A 20,906-nucleotide genomic window follows, 5' to 3' on the forward strand; every position below is an offset into this window, starting at 1 on the left:
CAATACAGTTATGAAAAGTTAGGTTGCGATAACGCCCATGAACTAAATAAGTGGTTGGTCATGTACAATGCTTCAAAGCCAGGGGAATAAACAAAGGGTGAAAAGTCATCAATCCGGAAATTGCATTACAGAAAGAAGAAAACAAAAAATTTTGAGCTCCCTCAAATAACCTCCTGTCTCAACGTTATTCTGTCCAAAATGGTGTCAAAAGGGGAACGAAATGGGAATATGTAAAAAGGGATCATTGATACAGGCATGAATGAAGTCGTAAGAAAAGAATATGTAAGCCATTTTATCGTTGACAAGGCCAATCAAGTGAATTCAACACTATGCTGCGCTTGTTGTCTCGCTCTTGCTTGAGCTCGCTCTGCTCGGCGTCTTCTCCTATTATTGGCGTAGTCGGCGCTTGCTTCTGTGCCTGTCCAGGTAGGAGATGTGATACTAGCAGTCGGTGGGTATTGTTGACTTGCTGTAGGAGGATAATGCTGCATGTTTGATGGAGGTCGCTGTGACATGGACATTTGGCTCGTCGCTGCGTGTGAAGCTGGTGATAGATGTTGTGGTGGAGGAGGCCCAGGAGGAGGTGGCGGGGCAGATAGTTGACTAGTGGCGGCATAAGACGCTGTTGGTGGATGGAGAGGACCAGACTGGAAGGATGCTGCGGGCGGTACAGGTGGTGCAAGTGGCACTGGTGCTGGTGCTGGAGGATGAGACACATTCGTTGTTACTGCTGCTGAAGCTGCAGATTCGGCTGCCCGAGCTGCCGCTTGTTCTCGCCTCACATGCTCTGCTTGTTGGCGCTCCATCTCCTCAACACGTCGCCACCGGTCTGAGCCGGCGCCTTCGCCTCCTGAAAGAGAACTGGCGCTACCCCGTCTACGTGATCCATGTCGCTCTCTTGACCGGCGTTTTGATTCTCTGCTAGCTGCTGCCTCTTCTTCGGTCAATTTCCGAAGAGTGACATGTCGCCCGTCATTGTGCATCTTGACTTTGACAGATACTGGCGGTGATGACACTTCATCGCGAGGATCACTTCTCCTCGACCGACTGCCGCTACCACTGCCACTGCGGCGACGGTGCCGGCTTGCTGATCCTACAGCGGCCCCTGCAACAGCCCCTGCGGCGGCAGCAGTTTCAATATCTGTGCCAGAGGCACTTCCAGACACGATACGGTGCGATGGAGCAGCCGGAGGTACTACACTCTCTGTACCCTCGGTAATACCACCAGTCATGACCGTTTCCTCAACAGGGCCGGGTGTGCGCGGTGGACGCGGCGTCATGTCCGAGGTCATCTCGCTGGAAAGTACTGATTGTGACGGTCGTTGTCTTCGTGGGAAGAAGCCATCGCCTGTGTACTTTTTCTTGCTATTCGCTCGAGCCAGCCGCTCCTCTTCCATATCTCGGCGCTTGATTTCCTCAATACGTCGTTGTTCGTCATCGTCTTTTCGGCGCCTGAATATATTTCTCACGGCAGCAAATGCTCCCGCTCCTAGAATGGCATTTCGTACTCCATGACCTTGGCCGGCTTGATCACCGTGTCCCTCATCTGTTTGCGTGTAATAACTATAGTCCATGGAGCTATAGCTCTGACGTCTAGCGGGATGCATATAAGGCCCTTGCGTTCCAGAGGTAGCACGACCTTCTTCCACCCTACTCACTGTATCCTCGGTCATGCTATCACTATGAGCATGTGTTGGACGATATCGGCCAGACTCATTGTCGCTTTCTCTTTCCCGTCTTCTGTTGAACATTGATCTCGCCAATGCAATTCCGCCACCAATAGCACCAATCTCAAGCACCCGCTTTGTCCAATTAGGACGGCGACCTTCGTCGGAGTATTTCTCATCGTATTGAGAACTATGGACATCGCTTTCTTCGTGGTGGCGATTTCGGCGCGCAAAGAGAGCTGCTAGTCCAGCGCCTGCAGCGGCGGCTCCTGCCACGCGACCAAAATTACTATGACGCCTCTCCTCCGGCGGCGGCCCAGATACATAGCTTCCGCGGTTGTCTGTATCGGGACCATAGTACACGCCATCTTCATCATATATGTAAGAGCAAGTGAGGAACAGTGCAAGCCAAAGGAAAGCTCCTACTGCAAAGAGGATGAACAAGGATTTTGGAGAGCCGTATAAAGTCAACCCCATAGGAATCTGAGCCATGCCTAGAAGTACTGTAGCCCAGCCTATCCATCGGTGAAGCTGGATAACAGTTAGCACTCATAATGTTCAATGGTTAAATTGACGGATAAATATACCACTAATATCAACGGCGAACGATAATGCCTCCTACCTCGCTCAATTTTGCGAGAAAGCCAACCCCAGAACGCCTGAAATACCACCATAACATATAGTGCTAAGCCGATTCCATGGTGTGGATTGGTAAGACTTCTCTGCGGTCCGACTGCGAACCATCCCAGTAGAAACACAACTGTCGACAATAGCAGGGTCAACACTTGAAGCCAGACATGGTACTTGTAGGCCCAATAGCGGTCATAAAATGAGTAATATCGTACTATCATAATCGCAGCTGGAACGAAACCGAGGAAAACAATTGTCGCGATTACACCGTGTGCCACTATCATTGAATGGTATCCATCCATATCTCTAAATCGGTTACCCATACCTGGTAATCACATTAGCATTCATGTATTTTATCTTCCAGATCACTATCGGACTGACCATTGTATCGCATGGTATCAAAGTTGAGGCCCATCAAGTTCGGCAACAAGAATGTATTTCTCGTACTATCCCACGTCCCATCTCCAACATACATTGTATCCGACGCATAAGTACTACTCCCTGCGGGGGAGAGTGTGTCCGGCATCGTGGTGACGAGAATGTGAATTCCTTCTATGGAGTATCCACACGTTCGATCGATCTGTTAAGGCGAGGAATGTTGTTCAACTCAATACAGGAGATCTCGTGAGATCCCCCACGCGGTGGTATGCACCATGCGTGTCAATAACGAGTGATAAGATCTGATATTGTTGAACCTGTGTTGGTGAGAGCGTTATTCGATGTCAATAGTTGCGTTATCGATGAATGGAAGGTGAATGGATGAGGGGATAATCTGCCAATCGTCGAGTGTCCGGAAAGAACAATACTATCTCAGTCGGTTCTCCACACACTGAAAAACATACACAACTTCAAGATGTCAATTGCAACAAGGGTAACAATAGCTGCGGTTGATGAGATGAGCTGTAGGGCAGGAGGACTAGACTGGCAGACAGAAGAACGGCGGCGAACAACAGTTTGCTCTTTTGGGCTTAGCGGAGCGGCTGAGAGGTGGGACGGATGCGTTGTCGCGGACAACCATCTCGGGGCCTGAGGGTTCAGGCTGCTGCAGCCTTTGCTATTTTATCTTGTCTTATCTTATCATGCTTATCGCCGGGCACGCCATGTCATCTGATCTCATCTCATCTGATAAGACTTCCTTCTCTGCTCGACACTACCTCTGTATAATGTCGCCTTGAGCAGCTGCGCGTATCAGACTTTAAGTCAAACACATTCGGTTCCTTTTGAGTTATTTTGTCAGAATCGCAAGCTGCCACCAACATGCCATCGCATAATGTCGAGGTCTTCGTCAAGGCCCTGTCGAGGTATCTTGCCTGTCTTGACATCTTACTGAGGACACCAGCAGCTAACGAGCTCTCTTCTTTGTGTCCAGGCTCCTAGGTTGGATATAGTAAGTGATCACTTGTCACCTTGATATCGTATCCAGTACTTACAGAAAAAGTACCGTGTGCTGGTCGCTTTCCTTCTATCCACAACCATTAAACAATATCCGTCGCCGATCCACCTACGGCCTAGCTATCGACTTCCCCACCATCAATACACTTGGATTCATTTGCTACGCCATCTACTGTCTTGGGTTTCTGTACTCGCCGCTGATCCGGAAACAGTACGCAGCCCGTAACCCTGCTTCCCCGATTCCTTCTGTACAGTTCAACGATCTAGCATTTGCAGCACACGCTGTCGTCCTCAGCGGTATCGTGTACTCGCAATTCTTCCCTTTTATTTGGGGCTTCAAGGTTGCACCGTATCAACGTGTCAGCAAGCCAATTGCCGGACTGTTCTGGGGCTCGTTGCTAACAATTGTTTTGTTGATATTTATCATTTGGGGTAAAAGTCCTGATGGTGGTTCGGATCCATTTTCTTGGGCTTGGATTGATCTAGTATGTTCACCTGAGCACTATAAAAGGTTATTGACTGACATATCATGAAGCTGTACGCCATGTCCTATATTAAGGTGGTCATTACAGTCGTCAAATACGTTCCACAGGCGTGGCTCAACTATAAGCGAAAGTCTACTACGGGCTGGGATATCCGACAGATACTGTTGGACTTGACCGGTGGGTTCCTGTCTCTCGCACAGTTGGTCTTGGACTCGAGTTTCGAGGCTGACTGGAGCGGTGTCACTGGCAATCCTATCAAGTTCTTGCTGGGAAACGTGACAGTCATCTTTGACGTGCTATTCGTTTATCAGCATTACGTGCTTTACAAGTCTCGCATAGAGCCAGAAGAAGATAATGACAACAAAACTCCTGATGTAAGGTCGCCACTGTTGTCTGAGGAAGACGGCCTACCTCAATAGACATAAGTTCTGGGAAACGTTCGTACCGTGGATTATTTCTATAGGAACTATGATATCGATTATGTTCTGGATGCATCTAACGTAAGGTATACTCCAATGGACATATAAAGTAAGATTCGTGTTTCAAGAGAAAGCAAAAACCAAAAATTAAAACAAAAAAAAAAAAAAAAAAGAATCCAAAGACTTGCTGATGCTATGCCCTATTCATGATGCATCAAGGAAACAGACTCCACGTAATGCCGTAATAGCCACCTAGGGGAAACCCTGCTGATGAAATCAAACAAGATGCATATCAAAAAAGATAGAACATAGGAAGGATAACACGTTGCACAACAGGAGTATTAGTGTTGCGATTACCGACTCCCCCTAACATGAATCCTCCTAACATGATCCTTCATATTATCCACCCTACTAAACACACGATCACACCCCTCCCACTCACACGGAATTTGCGGGTTATGCTTCGCCTCATGCCTCGCACGATCTTTCTTACTCGAGAACCCACCATCAGTTGCCTGCGGGCAACCATCAAAGCGGCAAAAGAGATGTTTCTTGTGTCGATTGAAATGTTTGCGCAAGTCACACGCGCGCGTGAAGACAGCTTTTGATGTACAACCGGGGTAGCGGCAGCGCCAGGTTCCGGTTGATGGGTCCTGTATGCCGTATTCCTCGAGGTCTTGGGCGTCGGAGGGTGATATCTGGCGGCGTAGAGCGTGATCTTGCAGTAGGTACTCGTCGTGTTGGGCATGCGGATAGGGCATGGAGGTTTGATATGCTGATTCAGGTATGTAGCCAGGGTATGATGGAGGTGAAGACGCCATCAACTGATGAGAGTGGTATTCTTGCATGGTTGCGGTAGGGTGGGAAGACATTGTATAGGGGTTTTGATAATGTCTTCCTGACTGCGAGCCATGATAGTCAGATGATGAAACAGAGTTGGCAGGCACATAGCCCGTTGCATCAAGCATGGCTGTTGGAAATTGAGAGGTCATGGAGGGAGATCCTATTTGATATCCCATACAGGTGTAGTATTGACGGGCCAACTCCTCGTCCATTCCGTTATCCATGGCTCGTTGGCCTTGGTGAGGATAGAAGCCTGACATTTTTTGATAAGCACTGAGATATTGGTAGATGGGGCTTTTTTTTTCTTTGCTACCACCGCTCAAGAGAAAATGTGGTTGATTCCTTGAATCCTTGGAAATATCATTCCAGTTTTATACCATCTCAACAATGAGGTTCGACGAAGGATCCCATCTAGAGACAAGCTAGTTGAAGTGACCCCGATATATCTCAAAACACTGTTGACATGGTGTGCATCCAAAGCTGGGTCATTGGGCAATCCGAATCACCAACCAAATCCAGTAGGTGTGGATCTAATAATAACAGTTTTCTAGATAGTCGAATATGGTATGTACCAACCAGGAATGTAAGATACCTTAGCTGAGGAATACAGACCTACAGTAGTCCATTATCAAACCAGGAACTTCCATCCAAGACATGGTTGCTATGATGTATTAGGAATCTACTTGAAGTACCACCTGAGACTCTATATAGGACAAAACTCCACCTGCAGGATGTAGACAATGCATGATCTTCACCGTATGGCGATTCAAATGCATCTCGGCAAGTTTGCTGCGGGGGGGCAGAAAAGACGACGACAAGAAGGAAGATAAGCCTTTCTCTCTGTGATCAAGCGGCGCAGTATCCAACCAACTACGGAAACTGACATAGTAATTTCCGGGAAACCTCTCCAGATTTTCAGGCTTGGAAGGGTCCGGATCTCGAATCATATGTATGGTATCATCAAGCTGAAGGCGCCTACGTAACCAAGTATACGCTCAAACCAACAATGATGCCAAACGCCCGCCATGCGCAGTAGCCACCGGAGCGTATGCACGATGATGGTCATGATATAGGTTTCAACCCAATAGGAGTCTTGCAAATGACGACTATAGAAGGGTTTCTGTAAAAAAAAATGTAAAAAAACCCCCCCAGAACCGCAGAGGGGGGGAAATGGCCCAACAGACATCGATACACAGGCGGCGCAGTTGTTCAGATGCATCTGCACGCTAACCTTACTAAAAGAAAAGTGAAAATGTGGCACATGAAAATCCGCCCCCCCAGTAACTAACTGTACAACATGCGTCCATATTCTGCACGTTGGTGTAGCCCTGGCGCTAAAACCGTCGCTGAAGGCGAATCAGATTTCGAAACATAGATTGAGAAATGACTTGTTCTAGTTCTAGAAGCCGCCTCTGGAGCGGCTCCTCCTAGATTTCTATTTGACGATAACTTTGTTTTCATAGGATGACTATGATATTACTTGTCACGGGGGCCAAGTATCATCAGCAGAAATTGCCTCTTTTGGACATTGGGTGTGTAGCCAGTGGGAGGGCGATTTCAGCCAACGATCTTGCACCAAATTCCAACAATTCGTCCTTTTCCTTTTCTTCAGTTTGGATAATTCGGAAATCTGCCTTACCAATTTTTACCCACCTAGCGATCGGATCTGATCGGTTGGATGTAAATGATGATTGGAGCAAGGGTCTTTCCGTCGAATAGTTTCTTTTTTTAGGGCGCCCACGTTCCAGGGATTCTAACTAGGCATACTGTACGGTTATACAAGATGAGCTCTTCTCAAACAGAACATACCGGAGTGCCGGCGTTCGTCAGTCATGACTAATTTTAGAGCAGCCAGCCAAGAACAATAAATCCCGTTTACGCATTCTTCTAGCAAACGAACGGTCTCAGCTCAGCTGCGATAAATATCTCCAGTCCTGACAACTCTTAGTCTCATAATATTCCCCGGAGTTTCTGGAAACTCTAGTTACTCTACCGAGGGCGCCTCCACTTAACTAGTACAATTATTAATGATCTGTGCTGAACTCTGCTAAAGCGTACGTGCGTAAAGGCATCTAGCTAACTAAGTTACCATACATAGTTTGTGTTCATCGCTCGGATACTTACCTCCAGGGCCTGCTCGACAATGCTGAATCCAATTTTCAGCCTCCATGCTACAGCTAACATTAACAGGGACGAACGAGGCACGAAGTATTGTTTCATGCAATTTTGAGAGACAGTAATTATTCGATATACTACGACGTATGACACCATGACCATGCCGGAGGGTCCCATCATTAGGATCCCATGTAGTACTTGCTTCATGCCGTAAAGGTAATTATAGTGCCAATAAACCTTGAAACCTTAACTGACTCAGGGGCAAAGCACAGCCATCATCAAACTATGGATCTAGTAGAGAATGGAACCTTAGAAGGAGACAATTAAAGGCAAGGGCCCAAAAGCCCAAAGTATGTTTATGAATATATCAAGTCTGTCGAGAATACTACATGTGTAGCATGCCAAAAAAAAGTACAAGAAGGGTATAACAAGAGCAGGGGAAAAGAACGCTTTATCTATGTACACTTCGTGCTATAAATATTATATTGAAAGATTGGTCTCGCTGTTAGGACTTTTTCGATGAGGTATATCAAGTCCGTGCTGTGGTGGTAGGATGTGATTGAGGAACCATTTCTGGGTATGAGAGACGCGGAAGAGTAAGGATGACTCTCCAGATTCGGGGTTAAACATTGTTATTTTTCATCACTTCGTCAAAGATCGTCAATATGATCTTCATAGGTTGCACGGCTTCTAATTCGTGTCGCCATATGTAAATCGCTGTTTTCACGTGAGTGAGTACAAGTATCATGCATTGCTGCTTCCCTTTGATAATTTCGCGGTACACGTCGCAGTTGATTTGTACTTCAGTATCTTACAGCTCGTTGCTCGACTTGTCAGTGCTCGAGAGCGCAGCAGATGCCATACTGTTTCGTAATGACCGACGGCCGTCAAGGTTGTGGACTTCTGTTTTATTCTCAAGGCAGCGTGTTATAGCAGTCGGAATTCCAAGCTCAGTCACCGAACAGACAACTCTAGGCTCGGATTCTTCTCATCGTCTTGGCCCAGGACAGGGACATTGCATTTAGAGAAGATAGCTGTGTGATTTCTGCAGTGGTCATCGGGAGAGGTCCACGTAAGAGTTCACGATATGGCACAATTCCTCAATAAGATAGGTCTTGATCAAGAATGGCCACGACGTCGTCGTCCCCGTCCGCTACCTTTTGGCCTTTGAGCAAGAACATCTCGTAATAATGGATCGTCTTTGTCCTTATCGACGTGATGAACTCGTACATGTCTAAGTTGTGATAATTAGAATAAAGTCATGTGCGGATCACGTTGATGTGAGATTGACTTGGGTAAGCATACCTTTGCAGATTATCAGGGCGAGGGTATTTATGTTGTTGGTCAGTGCAGAACGGACACACATATCCCGGTGAATCGTGCACAAGACCATGACGAATCATTTCATTCTTCCTCTTAAACCCTTTGCCTCCGATTCCGCGAGGACACCCAGCAACGGGACAGAAATGAGGACGATCTTGAGAATGAACATTGGCGTGAGAGCTATTATCAAGGTTAGTCAGGCCGAAACACGGATTTGGGTTCTGGGATGCGAGCTTACTTTAATAAGTACTGTGTCTGGAAAGCGCCAGCAGTACAGCCAGGATACGAACATTTGTACATACTGGGACCTGAGATCAACACATCCGGATGTTCCTCGCCGGCTGCTCGCACTTCCGTGGGAGTCGGATAACCATGTGTAGGGCTTCTACCGACTGGTGCTCCTCGTAGTGATGCTTCGCTATAAGCTGTCATGTTGGATGTATCGGGTGTAAGACTAGGGGGATGCATGGCATATTGAGGTTGTGAAAGGGGCGATGTGGCCGACAAATCCTTCAAGCTCATTGGGGAGGGATGAGAGTAAGGCGTAGGCATCTGCGATGGTGCAAAGGATGTTTCGAGAGTTGGTCCAGTAGAAATGGTACTCAAAGTACTCGGGCCTCGTGAAAGTTGTGGAGTTGGCGTTGGAGCAAAGGGTGTTGATGCAGCACCGCTATCCAGACTTGCCAGCGCTTGACCTATAGATGGCAAACTCTGCGAATGTTCTGGAGAGCTCGCTGCTGAGGGCGTAGGTGCTTGAAGGGCGGGAAAATCAAGGTTGTTCGGCGGAGGAATAGTATACTTCCCCACGTTAGAAGTTGCCAGACTATCCTGTCTAGGTCTTCCCAAAGGCTGCAAGGATCGTGGTGGGGAAGTCTGCCGCACAGCAAAAGGCGGTTCTGCCAAAATCGGATCTTGAGACACTAGTTGATGGATCGATGGTAAAGAGGTGTGGTTTCGCTTAGGCTCCTCGGTCATCAGGCCAAGGGCAGTTTTGGCAGCCACGACTTGGGTTTCATTTGATTTGGAAGAGATGTGTGCCACACGCGTTCGGCTGTCATCTTCGGATTCAGAATCTATCGGAGGCGAGCCCTCTCCTACTTCTCTAGCAATGTCCGGCCGATCAGGTGCTAAAGTACCTAGCAAGACGACGTCGGCTAATGACGGTTTAGGTTTCCTGTGCAGACGACGATGCTTGGGCGACCGACCTTCCGAGCTGGTGGGACTTGACGAGCTGTCCCTTTTGCCATTTGCCGACGCCCGCTTCTGCTTTTCCTGCAAGAATGGAGGAATTGATACATCGGGTCCATAGTTGACTACTGAGGGCTGCAAACGGGGGGAGCGATTCAACGCGTCATCTGAATCGTACACGTCGGGGAACATGAAGGCGACTTGGTGCCAACCATGGAGCACAGTTCGCGATGGATGACTCCTACTGATGAGACGAGGGGGTCTCTGAGAGTAGCCAACAGCTGTAGAAGCCGGGCTGGCTGGATGTTCACTACGTTGAGCAGAAGGGTATCCAACTGGTAAAGGACAGTACCTTGAATGAAGTCAGTAAGGATTCTTGCTGCTAGTGTAGAATGATGTAATAAAGGCATGGGGGGGAGGGGTAAAGAAAGACATGGGATATATTCAAGTCGACAACGAATAGATTGTACAATGATGTGCAAGGCTTCGTCTGATCGAAGCAGGAAACTGACTGGGAAAGCACACGCTGGCTCGTAGCAGCTCTCCATGGTTCTCCCATGTGATTGGAGTATGAGGAGGCGATTGCAACGCTCATGGAAGGAAGAGGCTGAAAGACAAGGAGCGACAGATGTATGTGGAATGGTTGCAGTGTGGCATGAGGGTCGTAAGGGCAGACAAATAGTAAGAGAGAGGGAGAGTATTGAGGAAAGAGGAAGTTGAGGCCGATGATATATAAGAGGATAGATATGTGACAAGAGGAAGGAGCGCTCCGAAGGTGAAGATCGTTCTTACCGTTGAAATAGATACCGGATTAGGGAAGCGCCTCGCGCCTGCCTTTTGACACCCTTAGTATGTAAGGAAGTAGCAGGTACTTCCTTCCTTCCCTTTAGTCGTGTCTACCTTTTGTCACGAGCAGAGCCGCAACGGAACGCTTTTGTTTAATTAAGTGGTTGGCTGCAAATGTTTCCCCTGTATTTTTTTTGGGTTTAAAACTGTTCCAAGTTCCCGCACCGTTGCAATGCAACAACGCAATGTTCTTTAGGAGAGGAAACCCACGGCGGCTTCGATTTAAAAGAGCTGACGACTGCTTTTTGAGAATCAACCAATCACAGGGTGCGGGGAGTCACTGTCGAGGCTAACTGGAACTCGAGCCACGCAATCACCACAAAAGTGTTTTCTACGCTGCGACGGCGGCAAGAGTGGCAATGCCAATCGAAGAGCCCTCAGCAATGATAAAAAGTTGGCAACTGATCAAGTTGGCCACACCAGTTTCTCCGTGATCGTCGGCACAGTACCAAGCCGACAATGATATACTTGCAACGGTTGTCCACAACCAGTGTCAATTCTTCGGCACGGTACTTGAGAGTAGTCACTCGATGCGGTATGGAACTAGTGCTAGAGCGCGGGAGAGCCGCTGCTGCGTAATACGGGAGCCGGTGGAGCGCAGCGGTCAACGACGCTGCGGCCACCAGGAGGCTGAAAAAAAAATATTTATGGATGGAGGAAGGAGAATCAAGGAAGACACAGAGAGAGAAAAAAAAAAGAAATCTTTGCGTTTCAACCTCAAACTCTGGAAGACAGAAATTCAAAATAGAGACCAAAGCCAAGTGACTTCCCTGAACCTTGGATAAAGAAGAGTTGAAGTCGAGGTTCGATCATATGGGCAGAAACAAGACCGAGGAAACCGGGAAACCCCTTTGAGGCTCCTTTTAGGTTCGGATTCACACAGACGGTGGCCAAAGAAATTCGCAATTAATGTCGCCGATACTTTCCTCAACAGAAGAAATGGCTTGAAAAAGACTTCTCGCGAAAAATGTGGCACGAGCCTCACAGCCTATGTTGTGCCGCAATAGACGATCGGACTGGACGATAAGACCAAGTCGATCCCCGCTTTGGGACGATGGAAAATTGGAATGTCACCAAGTGGAGTTCGGGAGACTATGAAATTAGAGCTGGTACGTGGTTCTTCATGACTGTGGTCTTTCTCGCTACCTTGCTTTTGATTCGGACCAGATCTCATAGCTCTTTAGAGTTGGAAAAATTCTAGGTTGTTGGGAAGTTCCACGATTTGAAGGACAAATGAGAGGAGTCCAGCAGAGCGTGTGATCCTACTAGTAACAACTGCATTTGACCACGTACAAGCGCATGACAGAGTACGAGGGGAACATAAACTAAGTCGAGCCGCTCGCGTATTGGCAAGCCACCTTGGGTAGACTTACGTATGCGTACAGATACGTACACTGAATGGGACGAACTCGACGAAGACGATGGTGTATCTAGCTAGGATCTACTGACCTGACACCGTACGATTTCATGTCTGAAGGAAGGTTTCATATGAAAGGGCGGGAAGATTACTGACTGATTCCATCAATAGGGGGTTAGCAAGACCAACGTGTCTGACAATGACGATGATGATTCTGTTTGACTTCTCGGGGATTGGTTGTTGAGCAGACCCAGAGACCGGACGGGATTACTACAGAAGTAGAGCGAATAAAACACACGAGCTGACGAAGCCTTGCTTGCGCCACAAAGCGACGGTCACTAGGGTGGGGATAAATATGTTAGTCCTCGCCCGCGCTAACTTCTAATAATGCCCACAGACTTACGTAGCACAGTGAGACTTGGCCTTGGACCTGGTGAAGAGCGAAGCACAGGCCAATGCTCTAGTTTCAGCGTTCCATTGGAGAGCCTAGCCAGTCGATTCTAGGCTAGTCTTAGGTTCAGTAGGGCCACTGGACCTCGGAGTCGGACCCATAGATGAAAATGAAGGCAAACTCAAAATAAAATGAAATAAATCGACAGAACCAGTACGGAGCGATCTGCGAGGCTCATCGGACAAGGTCAAAGAACCGACTATGGAGTACTCCGTACGACGTAGATGGCAAAGAAGCTACTACAGACTCCAGGGAGACGACATGGCACCTCGGCAGCCGGAGGGCCCCGGGGCTTCGATAGGTCGGATTTGTGCGGCTCTTTCTGATGGAGGCTTAAGACATTGCGCAGCTTGGCCCAACAGCCCAATCAGATCGCTCCATAGTGTCTAGAAGGGCGGGAAGGAGGCTAACAAGACCAGTCTCTCCACTCTGGGGCCACGGCATCCAATCAGACTGTATGGCACACAGCCCACACGGCAGCGCTCCGGCATTTGCCGGCTGTGATTGGCCCGGTTATTAGCCGCATTGATGTATTTATGATTTATTATTTATCATTTAATCTGCGTTTTGGAAAACCATGCACTCACTCCGTATATCCGTACTATCCGAGTGACAGCCTGAAAGATAAGTCGAAATGAACAGAAAGAGGAGCTCTTTTTTGCATCCATCCCAACTTCTGTAATGATTATCATGAATCTGTACGGAGTATAGTATTTAATACTACGTACTTATCTTCATTTGGGAAGCAAGGCGGTTAGAATACCATCCCCCCCCACATGCCAGGTCAGTCAGCCTCATGGTCCATTCTGACCGGGCTTTCCTAACTCCGGTAGAGTAGTACTACTGTGTGTCCTATGTAGTATCCGTGCCTGGTAGCTGTGGTATGCGATGTATATACCTCGTACAATGCAACACAAACCAAACACCCAAGTCATCATGCGGCTCCAGCCCTGGAATGTGCTATCAAGGTTAAACACGCCAATATTGCGCCCTTGTGACACACTGATACGTAGCAGCAAACAACGGACGGAGTACAGCTCCGAATTGATTCACTTGGCTTCTTCCAGCTTCATCACAGTTGGTTCCCAACCAAATCTGAAATGTATGCAGTGAGCCAAAACTGAGGCGAGCGTAACATTGAACCGAACAAGCTACCCGCGCGACAAGCAGGGGACTACCTAGGTTCAGCCGGTATGTACTAGGTATACACGAATATGTAGTTGTCATTGGCATCCAAGAATTTAGGAGCTTTCACGTAAGTTAAGTACGTACGTAGTTAGTTATGTAGTACTAGTTAACTAGCTAGCTGACTAACTACTCTGTAAGTTAGTTGGTTAGTTAACTAGTTAGTTAGTTAACTAGTTACCAGAGTACGTAGTCAGCAAACCAACAGCCAACAGTAGCGGATCATATCGGATTCGTAGGAACATCATCAAACCCATGTATGGCATTTGCGTTCCATTGATTGCGAAACCAGCATACTGACGAATGGCATCCATCTCCAATGTCGCCATCAAAGATAATATGCAGAATAAATTGAAAAAAAAAAAGTTCAAGGCCTCCAAGGCTCCAAGCTTATGCCTTCATAAGCCATATGCATGAGCCGCACCTGAAAGGCTGAACTAAGATAAGTTGTAGTTAGTCGTCGGCTTGCCTGTTGTGTTTTGTGTCTCGTATTCTCTCGTATCTGATCTTTTACTCCGATCCCTTCTGTTTGCTTTTTCCTTTGTTTTCTTGAGTCATGATCCCGGTTCAGATCTGGAGATGGAATTTCTAGAAATAGAAAACGGCTGGCGCGGACATCCGTGCGCTTGGATCGAGGCGTTGGAAATGCACTTACAGTACGTGTCACTGCAGTCCATATCCCGAGATAGATTTGAAAGAGCGTAGTTAGCATACCTAGTATGTCGCTACTCGTAGTAGACCGAACCGGAGTTGTACTCAAATACCCTGCCTATCTATACCTACAATGACACATGCCTCTGCCGCACGATTTCATTGTTGGTCTGAGTTGTGGTAGTACTCCCTGCACGCACCGCTAATCATGTCCAAGAACTTCAGAATCCATGCCACCTTTTACAGGACGCCTTGACCGGATGCAGACAATCCGCCAAGTTCTGAGAAACAATTTCTTGTCGATCATTTGAGCCGCCTATTGTCTGATTCGTTGATCCGGATGGGATCTGCGTCGTATGCCTCCTCCCATATCCCCGACCAAATCACGATGTACGAAAAGAGATGGATATGAGCGAATTTTGACTCAATCTTTACTTCATTTCCATCTATAATATACATAGTGTACGGAGTACCGGACGATTGTTTCACCAGCTCTGGAGATGCGTTATTGATTCCAGACCTCAATCCAAAATATATTTTCTCTTCAATATGTAGATTAAGTACATGTATTCCAATCAAGTCGGTGTGATAAATCTGATCTTTCAACTCATTTATGCTTGTGTCGTGTTGCCGAAGGTTCCAAGACTGACCATCGTTGACATCAGCAACTTGACGTACATTCGTGCCATTCAAGGTAGACAAGTACCTTTTAGCTCGTATGCAAAGCCTTATCAATGCCTTGTTGCTCTGAGAAAGTCTATATTCTGCTACGACGCAGCATTGATATTGGAATACATGCCTACCTGCCTTGTCAATAGGTATTGGATATCTTCTGATAGATAACCATGGGTACGGTAGAACAATTTGTCTACCCCTCCCTGTGTCATTGTTGGCATGGAGGTGGACATGGAATCTAGCCCCATTCCAAAATGCGTACAACTACGTGTTCAGAACGCAACATCGCCATCTCGCAGATCCGAGGTGTGGAGATATATATCTCCCATCCATGCCGCAATGGATAGATGCATTGATCCGACTTCGGCAATCCAGAACTGGGGATATACGGATGTAAAATTCAAATGGCTGCTGCCTAGGCCTGGTGGTTCGCTTAAGCATTTCTGTAAGACAATGTACCCGTGGACTTCTTTCGGCGTTCATGTGGTTTGACAACGGGGCGATTAAGTGCCGCTGCATTAGATCGAAATCGAAGGATGAAAGGTTTATATAGGAGACTAGGCTTTCAGATATCGCCTAGAACGTGTCTGTTGCATGGGTATGTAGGACAGGTCTGAATCATGGAGAATGATCCTCGGGCCTGATAGGTATGCCGGATCATGACGAGAAGTCTGAAGACGGAGGACATCTCGTCTCTCGAGAAGATCCCTGACATGATATCCAGAGATACGGTTCAATTTGACAATGAGTAGTTATAACCGTACATGTAGTTTAGTAGCAAAGTCATGACTGCTACCTAGGATATATATATTGATCATAGTCACCAGATTAGATTTCAACCAGGGCCAATAAAGCTGCAATGACCGACACCACACCAAACCGTGATCATATTGCTTGATTCGAGGTAATTTAAAGCTCAACCCAGCCACCACCGACAATCCCAGTCCATTTCCAAATTAGACAACCTCAACTCACACGGCTAATAGTATATCCATGCGTCTGCCACCTACAGACGACCTTTCATGGTCTTCGCTTCAACCGCTTTCACTAGCCGGTGAGTCTCTTTAGCAAACGGCTTAATATTTTTGATATAATCCTGTGCTCGTGCACTACTAGCCTGGCGTAACGCGTAGCGCGCAGCAATTCCCTGCATAATAACGGAGCCACGGAATGCAAAGAAAGCATCTCCCCAATCCATGTCTGGAATTGGATCGTATCCCGTTACCTCAGCATACCACTGGAGACTTTGTTGTCTCGTTGGCATACCGAGGGACTGCTGGAAATGCTCTGCTTTATGCTCGGCTGAGTCAAGGAACCATGGACTTGTTAGATTTGCAATATCTGAAAGTGGATGACCAATGGTCGCCATTTCCCAGTCCAGTATGCCAATGACTCGCGGCTCGGTCTTGTGGAAGACAAGATTGTCTATCTTATAATCACCATGTACAAATGTAGTCCGGTCTCGGGGCTGTAGGCTTTTGTTTGAGAAGAAGCGCACGTTCTCCTGGAAGTATGGGAGTTCTCCAACAGGCTCCTTTGTGTCAACATCGACAGCTTGGGCCTGCGCTTGAGATACCCGTCCTAACGTTGAGATTTGGCGGTCATAAAAGCCAGTGTGTTTGCCAAACTTCTCCATTCCGACTGATTTGGGGTCCACACGGTGCAACTTTCCAAGAGTTCGAACTGCGTCACGCCATCTATTGAATATCCAGGGTTAGCCAGACGGATTTCATCTACAACGGCAAAAGGAGGAAACGTACATCTCATGCCGCTCTTCAGCACTCACACCCGGAATAGCAGGATCGGTGATCATCCTCCCATCTAGAAACTCCATAATGTAAAAAGCCGTTCCAATCACATTGCCATCCTCACACAGTGTATATACTTTCGGTACGGGGACATCGGTTGGCTGCAAGGCATGCAAAATCTGATATTCTCGCTCGACTTGATGCGCCGTCTTGGAAAGAAGTTTGCCAGGGGGCTTCTTGCGCATGACGTATTTCGTGCCAGTGGCATCGGTGAGCTGGTAAGTTGGATTTGACTGGCCGAATCCGAACTGAATAGCTGAGAATTAGCTTCCAATTCTTCTCTCTATTTTGAAACCAGTCGCCACACCTGCTTCACATCAAGTGGAGTCTTGATCAAGGGCACATTACTGTCAATGAACCTCTCCAATGACTGGATGTCGATGGGTTGCCGCACGGGACCAGCCATTGCTGCTTATTGCTCTGAGGACGTAGGCCTTTTTGATAAAGATTCAAGATCAAGTTCCTGCAATCATATCCAAAATCACTTGAAATCTGAATGATAGGAAGTTTGTGGTTGTGTAGAATCCTCATCCATGACGGATGTTACCCCAGAATACTTGTTATCGCCGGCAGCCGAGGCAATTGGCAGCTTCTCCAGACGCAGCCCCCAAAATAACCGCGGAATCTCAAAGAGGCTAGACTGTCAATTGTCCGCCATCGTACGAAGTATGCTTGACGAAAATAACAACGGGTGCGATGCAGGGGTAGGGATATCAGAGAATGATAATGAGCTGTTTTCATCTCCATGAAACGATGTAGTTCGAGGTTGAAGTGGTAAGAGGAGGAACTGGACATGCGATTAGGGCATACCCTAATCACTCTCCCTCTTCGGGCATGATGAGAAACGCGGGCGCGTCGCTCACCGCCTGAAGAAACGCGTCCCAAAGAGTCATCCGACGACTTTAATTGGCGATGGGATGTTGCGACTTGCAGTCAAGGGATGGTTCTTATTTAGGCCCATTGGATCCAGAACGTCTTCCCACAAACTTCTCGCTATCCATTCAAAATATACCATGACTAGGGATACCACACCACCTCCTCCAGAGATCGCTTCTACTGCTGCTACTGCCATCCACGAACCTCCCTCACTCCCCGCTTCACCCCTCCCCAAACGAACAAAGACCACTATTGCGACAGAAAGCAACAGCATCGCATCAATCATGGGTTCTACCGACGGAAATGGCATTGCAGTCACCTCTCTCTCCCAGCCTCAGCCTCCTCTCCTCGTGAAGAAATTAGTTGAATCAGCCAAAGCTCCTACTCGCGGTTCCGCTTTCGCCGCTGGATATGACCTCTACAGCGCTAAGGAGACTGTAATTCCCGCAAAAGGGAAGGGTATGGTTGATACTGGATTAGCTATTGCGGTTCCCGAGGGCACATGTATTCGTTTTCGTGTCTAGGAGACGACAAGAAGAATACTGACGGTTCAACAGACGGTCGTGTCGCCCCGCGAAGCGGGCTCGCCTCTAAGAACTTCATCGACACTGGTGCTGGTGTCATCGATGCAGACTACCGAGGCGAAGTCAAAGTGTTACTCTTCAACTTTTCAGATGTAGACTTTACTGGTATGACACGGCGCTGAGCCTTGTTCTTCCGGGTACATCGGCTAACCACACATTCATTGAATAGTCAAGGAAGGAGATAGAATTGCTCAGCTTGTTTTGGAAAGAGTATAGTCTCATCCTACCTTTCTAGGGAGATTGTCCATGCTAACTCGACTTACCAGATATATACCCCCGACGTCGTTGTTGTCGAGCAATTAGAAGAGAGTGTCCGCGGCGCAGGAGGTTTTGGCAGCACCGGCAAATAGATGTGCTAACTCACGGAGCTAGCGATATTCGTGATGTTCTAAGGGTAATCCTCGTCTGGCTCATCATCGGATAAAGGGTTGTCCAGGAGATTGCGGACGATAAGCCATTGGAGCATGTTTGTCGATTATTTGATAAATAAGGGAATAGACAAAAATCCGAATGACACCCCGTTGAATACTCACATTGAGCATACAGATGGATTCGAAGTCTGTAATCACAAGATATATCTTTGTTGTTGCCTTGTATTTCAGGCATAAATTCCACCTTCTGGAATCCGTAGTGACCCCACTACCGGTACGCTTTATCAATGCCGCAGATAACCAACCATAGAACAATTTTCAGAATATCCTCAATTCATGACTCATACCCCAGTTTGTTCTAGCAGTTGGATGTCTGTAGTTCTATTCGCCTGTCACTTTCGACCCATTTGTTCGTCACTGTCATTACATTGAATCTGATCTGCATGCACAACCACACAATCACGTGGACCACCAGATAAAAAAAGACCATCCTTGTCGCATGCGCAGAAATAGGCCAAGGATTGGGATATAAATATCAGACGTCGGCCATCACAGCAACAATGGCGTTGAGCCAGGAGGAAAACACGGTTCCAGAGACCAAAGTGCTTGCAATAGCCAGCCATGTATGTTCTGTCCTCTATCCCGACGGTTCCGCATTTATACCTGTATTCTTCCAAGATGCTAATTATGTAAATAGGTGTGCTATGGGTTGGTCTCGCGCTATAAAACATTTATAAACTGCCTCGACTGACTTGTTCTTCGTCATCAGATTTGTGGGAAACACAATGGCTACATTCGTCATGCAGTCCCTGGGCTGTGAAGTAGCTGCCATCAATACAGTTCATTATAGTAAGGATATCGAGCAATCAACCATTCAGGGCTAATCATCTGTTTTCAGGCAATCACACTGGATATCGCCAAGTAAAAGGTACAAAAACTACTGCCGAGGAGATCCGCACCCTCTACGAGGGTTTGACTCAAAGCTATCTCACTGATTTCGATGTCCTGCTCTCCGGCTACGCTCCGACTGCAGCAGTCGTCGAGGCAGTGGGTGATATTGCTCAGGATTTGAAACGCAGAGCAGAAGGGAAGCCTGGGTCTTTTTTCTGGAGTAAGACTACCCTTTATACTCATGAAGTCAAACGCTGACAGCTTGGGCATAGTTCTCGATCCCGTCATGGGTGATTTGGGCCGCTTGTATGTGGCGGAGGATGTTGTTCCGGCATATAAAAAGACTGTGCATCATGCAGATCTGATCTTACCAAATCAATTTGAAACCGAGTGCGTAATGCCCTTTTGGCCTGACTGGTTGCAGCTAACAGACAGTAAAAGGATATTATCCGGAATTAAAATATCCAACACAACCGACCTTGCCAACGCTATAACCATAATCCATAAAACATATGGCGTTCCTCACATTATCGTCACATCAGTGCAATTATCAAACCTTGGCTCATCAACACCATCAGGCTTAATGACCGTCATCGGCTCCACCGTTCGCTCCGATGGTTCTCCACGACTCTTCCATGTTGACATTCCGGCTCTGGAATGTAATTTCAACGGTACTGGCGACATGTTTGCCGCTTTGACAGTCGCCCGTTTACGTGAAGCAGTCTATGCTACTGGACCTACACTCAGAAACACAAAGTCTTGGGTATCACCGGACGATGTGTCTCCGACAGAACTACCCCTGGCCAAATCTACCGAGAAAGTGCTTTCGAGCATGCACAGTATCTTATTAAAGACCATGGAATCTCGAGAAGTCGAGCTTGCCGCAACTGCCAACACGATAGATCCTACTGGCTTGATGGAAGAGAAATTGCAATTTCGAGAGCATCTGCGACGAACTAAGGCCGCGGAAGTGAGGGTGATTCGGCATGCGGATTACTTACGCAACCCGGTAGGCATGTTTAAGGCGCAAGCATGGGTGGAATAGAATATATTTCCCTATTTTCAAATAGATGATAGATTACTACCTCAGCGAATAAACTCACAACCACTAAAAACCCCCTATTTTACGAATGTCTACGATAAATGCAT

The 20,906-nt window shown here is 47.4% G+C and overlaps 7 protein-coding genes across 7 annotated transcripts; 3 read left to right on the forward strand and 4 right to left on the reverse strand.

Moving 5' to 3' along the window:
* Positions 1-311: 311 nt before the first annotated feature.
* On the reverse strand, positions 312-2,823 carry EYB26_008565 (uncharacterized protein; the record flags this gene model as incomplete). The annotated part of the gene is made up of 3 exons (XM_054267816.1): positions 312-2,198; positions 2,255-2,622; positions 2,679-2,823. 3 exons carry the CDS (start codon positions 2,821-2,823, stop codon positions 312-314), a joined length of 2,400 nt encoding a protein of 799 aa, XP_054123791.1.
* A 731-nt stretch (positions 2,824-3,554) lies between these two features.
* On the forward strand, positions 3,555-4,593 carry EYB26_008566 (uncharacterized protein; the record flags this gene model as incomplete). The annotated part of the gene is made up of 4 exons (XM_054267817.1): positions 3,555-3,598; positions 3,667-3,684; positions 3,736-4,174; positions 4,225-4,593. 4 exons carry the CDS (start codon positions 3,555-3,557, stop codon positions 4,591-4,593), a joined length of 870 nt encoding a protein of 289 aa, XP_054123792.1.
* A 353-nt stretch (positions 4,594-4,946) lies between these two features.
* Positions 4,947-5,696, reverse strand: EYB26_008567 (uncharacterized protein; the record flags this gene model as incomplete). Its single annotated transcript, XM_054267818.1, has 1 exon — positions 4,947-5,696. One exon carries the CDS (start codon positions 5,694-5,696, stop codon positions 4,947-4,949), a length of 750 nt encoding a protein of 249 aa, XP_054123793.1.
* A 2,974-nt stretch (positions 5,697-8,670) lies between these two features.
* On the reverse strand, positions 8,671-10,657 carry EYB26_008568 (uncharacterized protein; the record flags this gene model as incomplete). Its single annotated transcript, XM_054267819.1, has 5 exons — positions 8,671-8,785; positions 8,857-9,054; positions 9,113-10,028; positions 10,080-10,414; positions 10,575-10,657. The coding sequence occupies 5 exons, from the start codon at positions 10,655-10,657 to the stop codon at positions 8,671-8,673; spliced, it is 1,647 nt and encodes a 548-aa protein (XP_054123794.1).
* Positions 10,658-16,233: 5,576 nt separating this feature from the next.
* Positions 16,234-17,441, reverse strand: EYB26_008569 (uncharacterized protein; the record flags this gene model as incomplete). Its single annotated transcript, XM_054267820.1, has 3 exons — positions 16,234-16,924; positions 16,988-17,283; positions 17,343-17,441. 3 exons carry the CDS (start codon positions 17,439-17,441, stop codon positions 16,234-16,236), a joined length of 1,086 nt encoding a protein of 361 aa, XP_054123795.1.
* Positions 17,442-18,048: 607 nt separating this feature from the next.
* EYB26_008570 (uncharacterized protein) lies at positions 18,049-18,845 on the forward strand (the record flags this gene model as incomplete). Its single annotated transcript, XM_054267821.1, has 4 exons — positions 18,049-18,415; positions 18,469-18,600; positions 18,665-18,705; positions 18,762-18,845. 4 exons carry the CDS (start codon positions 18,049-18,051, stop codon positions 18,843-18,845), a joined length of 624 nt encoding a protein of 207 aa, XP_054123796.1.
* A 581-nt stretch (positions 18,846-19,426) lies between these two features.
* On the forward strand, positions 19,427-20,802 carry EYB26_008571 (uncharacterized protein; the record flags this gene model as incomplete). The annotated part of the gene is made up of 6 exons (XM_054267822.1): positions 19,427-19,489; positions 19,564-19,574; positions 19,636-19,715; positions 19,765-19,977; positions 20,030-20,147; positions 20,199-20,802. The coding sequence occupies 6 exons, from the start codon at positions 19,427-19,429 to the stop codon at positions 20,800-20,802; spliced, it is 1,089 nt and encodes a 362-aa protein (XP_054123797.1).
* Positions 20,803-20,906: the final 104 nt, after the last annotated feature.

Source organism: Talaromyces marneffei, chromosome 6 (genome assembly GCF_009556855.1).
Source record: "Talaromyces marneffei chromosome 6, complete sequence".
NCBI classification, from domain to species: Eukaryota; Fungi; Ascomycota; class Eurotiomycetes; order Eurotiales; family Trichocomaceae; genus Talaromyces; species Talaromyces marneffei.